Below are 7253 nucleotides of genomic sequence, written 5' to 3' on the forward strand. Positions count from 1 at the left end.
CCTGGTCCCCACAGAGTGAGCTGCCTAATGGTGGGGCAGCCACAGGTCATCAGCCCTCACTGAAGACGGGCCTCGCAGCACCATCCTCAGGACCGGGACCCCGCCGGTGTGGCTCTGACTCCCCCAGAACCACAAGGGCAGCAAAGAGAACACAGGAGCTTTTTTTCTTGACAGACATGCCACCCCAGCACCGGGGCTGCTCACCACCTCTCACTCTCGTGTTCAGCCAGGTCAGGCCCCCAGAGCCCCCTACCTGTGGGGCTCTCAAAGACCGTCTCTGGGTCCCTCGTGCTAAGGGCCATTCTCTGGACTGTGGTGACCTCAGAACAGTGTCTGTCTTGGTGGCAGTTCTGTAAGCAGAACTTATGGTTCCCTCAAACCACAGCAATGTTGGTAACCAACTGGGGGAGAGCAAAGCAGAATTCCGTGGGGGACAATTGGGAAAGGCAGACAGCTGCCCCCGACCCCCTAATTCCCGGGGAAGGGATGGTGTGAGGACATGTGAGCCCTAAGTCCGCTCCATCTTTTCCAACCAAAGTAAAGCCAGTGCCTTCTCCAGGTGCTCCCCCAGGAGTGGCAGCCCCAGCCCAATATCACAGAGGTCATCTGAATTAAACATCACTTTACATTTCTTATGCCCACTCGCCACAGGGCCACACACCCATAACCACATGCCACATGCGTCCCTCCCGTGGTCCAGAGAATTGTGCTGGACGTCCACTCAGCCCCACCCACGGCGAAGCCCTCGGGCAGCCCGGGCGGCAGTATCTCCACGAGTCTCCCTTTCCTGACTGAGTTTACTATTCGACAAATGTTTCCTGGGAAATTCCTGTGTGTTCCCCCAAACCCTCAGCCAGGGAGAAGGAAGCAGACACAGCCGGGTCTCTAGGCAGTCCCAAGGCCCACAGACAGGGGACAGGCGGGAGCACAGCTCGGGGCCACTGGAGCCCACCCCTGCGGGGCAAGGCCCAGGGCACCACCGGTCAGAGTAGCCGAGGGTTCCAGACCCCCAGCAGGCAGGCCAGACCATAAGACTCGAGACAGACTTTGCGCTGGACCCTCCCCGGCCCCAGACACTCTGGATTCACACAGGAGTTTCCTCTGAGAAATGCCAGCCGGTGGCCATACACAGCCCCGGCCGCCAGCCGCCCCAGGGTCAGTTCCAGGGGAGAAATTGCTCTGGTTTAGGGGTTGGGAGTGAAAATAAACACTCTGGGTTTTATAGGTTCACCCGTGTTGGCTGCTGTTTTCCTTTCCAGCAGCTGCTCAATCAGGCCTTTCATTCAGAAGCCAGTGGCCTCTGAGGAAGCCCTGGGCAGTGCCCTCAGCGCTCAAGGGATGTTTACTTGGGGGAGGGGGTGGGGCTAGGATGGAAAGTGTGACGTCTCTGCAGGCCAGTCCCAGGCTGACGCAGGCCGGCCTGCCTGCCTGCCTGCCTGCCTGCTGTCTAGAGGTGCACGCTGACTCCTAGCGCGGGCTCCTTGGAGGAGTTCCCTCCCTGCAGGGTCCCTGCCAGCCCTAGGGCCTCCCCCCTGATCCCCACCCCACCTCCCGCCTGCCTCACACAAACCTGCCACCTGCACCCCCACCTCTCCTATCCTCCCCAAACGAAGAGGAAACAAGGTTGTGAATTAGTCCACTTCTTTTTTCCCAGGGTACGTTCTAAGTGTCAGAAAGCCTCCTGGCACAGTTTCCCCGGGAGCTGCAGCTGCCCGCCCTTGGCCTGCAATCCCTGCCCGCTGGCTTTGCGTATGCTTTGCAAAGGGCACTCTCGGGACCCGGGACCCAAGCCACAGAGGAGAAATTGCTCCATCCACCCTGAGCCTGGCTGCCCGGGGCTGGAGAACAAGTCCCTGAGAGGAGGGGATGCGGGGGCACAGCTGCTGGGAAGGGGGAACCAAAGAGATCCCCCGTGGGGCAGGGGCGGGGGCGGGGCTGGGAAGGGGGACAGGCACGTGGCTCTAAGCTGCAGGGCCATTCTACGAACAAATCATTCTCAAAACAGAGCTCGGTGCTACTCAAGCCTTTGGAGGCTGATATGTCACCTGTCAGGTATTTTAACTCAAGCCATTAGATAAGCCATCTGGGTCTCTGTTTCTTTATCTATAAAACAGAGTGTTAAATATCCACTTCACAAGAGTTATAAGGGTTACATGAAATCATGTCAGTGGAGCGCCTGGGCGCACAGTGAGCACTGCGTTAAGTGTCGGTTCTTCAGACAGGAAGTGCTGCAGGCTCAAGGGTAAGACAAGGCCCCTCCCTGGAGGAGCTCACAGTCACCGGGGGAAGCATGTGACCGAGACAGATGGCAGTTCAGCTGTGCAGCGGGTCAGGGCTCTGAGAGAGGTGCTGGGTGGTCAGAAAGGAACAGCCATGTCGGCTTGGGGAAGAGGCAGAGGGCATCTGGGCTGGGTCGTGAAGGATGAGGAGGAGTTCGCTGGGTTAGCAATAGGGAGGGAATGCATTCTAGGTAGAGAGGACACTGGGGACAAAGGCTAGAAAGATGACAAAAGTTGGTGGAGCCAGAGCTAGTGGATAGAGGGCAGCCAGGGGAAACTGAAACTGGCAAGGTCCATGCAGTCAGATGACAAAAGTGTTGTCTGCCAGGCTGGAGAGCTGAGGATGTATCTGTCAGTGTCTACATTTGAAATCAGGGGAGTGACATGACCAGATCTCCTTCCGGGGAGTGCAGAAGGAAGCAGGGAGGTCAGGAGATGACCAGAGTGTCCAGATATGAAGGGGCAAGTTCAGTTAGTTCTCAGGGACATCTTCGAGGAAGTTTCAGGAGCCAGAATCAACAGGACGGGGTGGCGGACTGTTTCCATGCTGTTGGGACACCAGGACCAAGGTGGGAAATGCACAGAAAGCCTAGGATGGGGTGCAAGGGCTGGAATGTCATAGGAAGTTCAGTATGGACAGGATGAACTGAGGTGTCTTTGAGGCATCCTGGGGGAGAGACCAAGATGTGGCTGGACATAGGGGGCTTCTAGGAACTGAAGACCTAGAAGCTTCCCTAACATGAGTGGTCACTGAAGCTGGGAAGATGGGGGCCCCAGTGCCCAGAGAAGAGGACACAGATATACTCTTGGGAACGCCAAGCTTAGAAGGCAGAGAAGCACCTGGGTAGGAGCAGGTAGAGCAGGAGGAGGCTACAGGAGACCCCAGAGAGAGGGCATCCTGGGGGTCAAGGCCAGAGGGGCTTTTAGGAGGGGATGGTCAGTAAAGTCAAACCCTACAGAGGGGTCCAGCCAACCACCTGACAGCTAGGAAGCCACAGTGACCTTGGCAACAACAGCCACCTCCACAAACCCAGCAAGCACCACCCCCACCTGCAGGAGCAGCCCTGGGCCTGTGCCCCGGGGTCCCAAGACCCCGTGGCTCAGTTCCCAGCTCTCAGCTCTGGTCCCTGGCTCTCCTCCCTTCCTCCACTTACCAGAGAAAGAGTCCTTGTCCATCGCAGGCAGGTCCCGGGCCTGGTACATGTAGCAGCGCAGATGGTAGCGGTTCCCGTCTGCACCAGGGAAGAAACAGAGATGCCAAGTGAGGGGCTGGAGGTGGCTGAGGGCCGGGGTTAGAGGAAAAGGGGGAGTCTGTCCCTGGGAAGGGCGGCAGGCACAGGGGCTAAACGATAGAAATGGCATATGTCACACTCTGCGGAAGTCAGAACAGACCACAGCTCAGAAGTAGACACCTGAGTGATGTATCCTTGGGCCTGGCGAGAGTTGGAGAGAGGGGACAGAGGAGGAGGAGAAGTGGGGGAGGCTAAACAGATGACAGAAGAAGCCAGAATGCACCAGATCTTGAATGCCCGATTTGAAGCTTAGAGGTGACACACCACACATAGATGGGCATGTGCGTGTGCAGGCGCACACACACACACACACATACACACACACCAGAAGACACTGACTCACCAAAAGAACACAGACTCCGTTCTCCACAGCCCCACATACACACCTCAACATAAGCCCCATTCAAACAGAAACAAAAGATCACACACCCAACCATATCACCCCATAGACACCTCGAAGCATCACTTACAGTCGAAGATGCAGGAAATCGTGGGTCTGTTCACCCCGAAGCTCAAGGTGGAGACGGACCGGGAATCCTCACTCCTGTCATCCACCACACCGCCCTGGAGACACAGAGCTGGTCAGGACAGATTCGGCCCCACGCCTGAGGGTGACAGGGAGGCTGCCCCAGAGGGCCTGGTCGCCAGGTCAGGAGATCTCTAGACAATGCTCCTCGGCTGTTGAGAGCTGGGCCATCAGCCTCTACCTTCACCCTAGGGCAGCTCATCCTCTGCTACAGCCCACAGACTCCAACATCAAGTCCACAGGGAAATTTTTCTCCTCTCTAATGGAGACAAGTCAGAATGGAAGTTTGAGTAGTTCCAGTCTACAGGGTTGGTATTTGAAAGAAGGTGGGACTTTAAGAGGATCTTCAGAAAAATCCAGTGGTGATCTGCCCACCTGGATGAGTTAAGAAGAAGCAAAGTCTGGAGGGCCCGCTCTAGCATCTCTGTCCACCCCTGAGCCTGGGTTCCTGGGGTCAGGCTGAGGCCGGAGGCAGGGACAAGAGCAGGAGGCAGTGGGGGGTCTACACTGAGGCTCAGAAACCAGTCTGTGCTTTAAGCTATATGGTCATTCCCCTTCCCTTGTCCTCATTAGCACTGGGGTCTAACCACTGGGCAATCAACCACCTGCCCTGGGCCCCATGTCCACCTCCTGATTCAGGGATGCCCCTTTGCCACCACCGCCACCCTGCCGCCACTCATCGGGGTTCTGCGTAGCTTGGGGGACTTGGTGAGCCAAGAGGGACCAAGGCCCATACAAGAAGAGGGAATGCTCTACCCACACCCAGCCCCGCCTCCCAGCCTGGGCTCTCTGTGACATCGGGCCCACCAGCCTCCTCAGCCAGGAGCTCAGCAGAGGGGCTGGGGAGATCTGGGCAGCACTCCCACGCTGTCCGCTCCTGCTGCTGTGGTGCAGATTTCTCTAAGTCCCTCTCCCCTCTCCCACACCTGCTCCTGGCCCGGTCCCTCTTGCTAGCATACAAGCACACATACCCTTGAAAGGAGACCCTGGCCTCTCCGTGGATGGCCTGTTCACCCCCTACCCAGGCCCACCCGGAATGGCTACTTCCCAGAGCCGTTCTCCTGGGCAGCTGGGATCCCCACCTGCAAACATTTCCCAAGAACCTCAGCCTCTCCCAGGGGGCCCTAAGCTACCCAGTCCCCCAGTGCCTCCAAATACAAAGCACAGGGCCTCTGTGCCTCCCTCCCCAAACCATGCCCACCCTCAGGCCTCAGCCCAGACCCCTGACACAAGAAGCCTCTCTGGGTGCTGGCCCTCCCAATTCTGATCTGTCCACACCCAGAGCCAGCACAGCGTCATTACCACAGTCACCACTGGCTCCCCAGCCAAATCTTTCGGTGGCTCTCACTACCTGAATGGTCCTGGTCAGACCCAAGGTGACCTGGCCCATCTTCCCATCTGACACCAGGGCTTATTTCCCTCAAACCCATCCTCAGCTTCAGGCCGGCCACGCTCCTCAAGGATGGTCCAGGCTCCTGCCTGCTCCCATCCCAAGCTCATGCTGTTCCCTAGCCAGGAGAGCCACTGATCGTCCCAGTCCTGTCCTGGTCACTCAGAGTCAACAAAGAAATGCATCCGAAAGGTAGGCTAGTCTTCCTCTGCTCCATCCTGAAAGGGGGCCCATAAAACACGCATACTGGAAGGACATGTTCATCCGCTCTCCCGGGGGACACCAAGGTTCTACTACACCTGGGCAGGCTCTAGCTCCCACCACAGGACACCCCCCTCTCTGACAGAGAGAGGAAGTGACCCCCCTTCTTTTGGCCACAGTTTTAACACAAGCTCTAGAACCAGATTACTTGGGTTCCAATTCTGGCCCTGCCATTTACTGGCTGTGTGACTTTGGGCAGGTTGCTTAACCTCTCTGAACCAGTCTCTGTAAATTCGGGATAATCTTACAGTATCTGTCTCAGAGTTGCTGTGATTGCTAAGGAGAAAAATTCCATGTTCTTAGCATACCACTTGGCACATAATAAATGCTCCATAAATGTTTGCTATTATGAGAGAAATGGGGCACAGTCAGGACAGGGGGGGATTAAGTCATAAACTATGAAGTTAGCAACTGTGCTTAGGGGTGGTATTCATACATCCCATAGTTGTTCAACATTATTCCGGGAGCTGGAAAAGTGGACACTTCAGAAGCTACAGCCCTCAGTCTCTCAACACACACACACACACACACACACACACACACACACACACACCATGAGAGCAGGATAAGAGGGAGGGTATCATACTACAGACAGGGAAGGCTACCACAGAAAGACCCAAAGGCCAGCAAGCCTGGATCCTCCCGCCCAGGCAGGTGTGGCCCCCAAGCATCCTGCATTCCCACGAGGAGAGGCGTCTGGCCTGGCTGCGTGCTGGCATCCCGCCAGAGCATGCACCAAGTCCAACAGCTAACCGTTCCCAGTTTCAGGGTCTGTGAGGCTGCGCATAGGGCTGGACCTGGGGGGCCCAGCAGGCCACCCCAGGCGTGAGGTGCAGGCACGCCAAGGAAAGCAGATCGGGACGCTGGAAATGGCTTGGCCAGCCCCCGGGTGCAACAACGCATAGCACATGCAGCTCAGTGCACTTTCGTGGGGGAGGGGACGGGGGAAGGTCCAGCCTGGGGTGGGACTGAAGGTCCAGGACTCTATAGCCCTTCGCCTTAGCCTGGCAACACACGTGTGCCCCCCTCCTCCCCAAAGGTAGGTAGCTGGGGCGAGCGTAAGGAGCGAGGCCCACTCGGCCGCACACAGGCCCCAGAATTCCTTCTCTCCCTCCAGGTGCCTACAGGGACCTCCCTGCTCGCGGATCACTGCCAGTGCACATCCCCACTCACCTCACACCTCCTCTAGAGGGCCTCCCCCAGCCGCCTCCATCAGCACCACTCCCACCAAGGCTTCTGTCTGGGGCTTTGGCAGCACTTTCTGGGTCTCCGTCCAAGGGCAGGGCCACCGCCTGCGATCAGAAAGGGTGTCCCCCTCCCTGGGATCTCCACGGAGGCTCACCGAGGTATCTCAGGCCCTGAGAAGGACCATTCTTCAGAGGGAGAAACCAGTGTTCCCTCCAGGAATGTCCCTCACACTGCCAGGGCTCCTCCATCTGTCCTGCCCCCAGAGGAGGGGCCCACTGCCAATGCCCTGACCACCACCCCACCATGCCACTCCACAG

At 57.6% G+C, this 7253-nt stretch overlaps 1 protein-coding gene across 13 annotated transcripts in view; it reads right to left on the reverse strand.

Moving 5' to 3' along the window:
- The window catches only part of DYSF (dysferlin), a 205543-nt gene that overhangs the window by 74716 nt on the left and 123574 nt on the right, over nt 1-7253 (reverse strand). For all 13 annotated transcript variants that reach the window (XM_006775297.2, XM_006775294.2, XM_006775295.2 and 10 more), the window contains 2 exons: nt 4042-4135; nt 3434-3511 (listed from right to left, as the gene is read on the reverse strand). In XM_006775297.2, coding sequence (XP_006775360.1) covers nt 3434-3511; nt 4042-4135 — 172 coding nt within the window. The remainder of the gene's footprint in view (nt 1-3433; nt 3512-4041; nt 4136-7253) is intronic.

This window comes from Myotis davidii, unplaced genomic scaffold, assembly GCF_000327345.1.
Source record: "Myotis davidii unplaced genomic scaffold, ASM32734v1 scaffold247, whole genome shotgun sequence".
NCBI lineage: Eukaryota > Metazoa > Chordata > Mammalia > Chiroptera > Vespertilionidae > Myotis > Myotis davidii.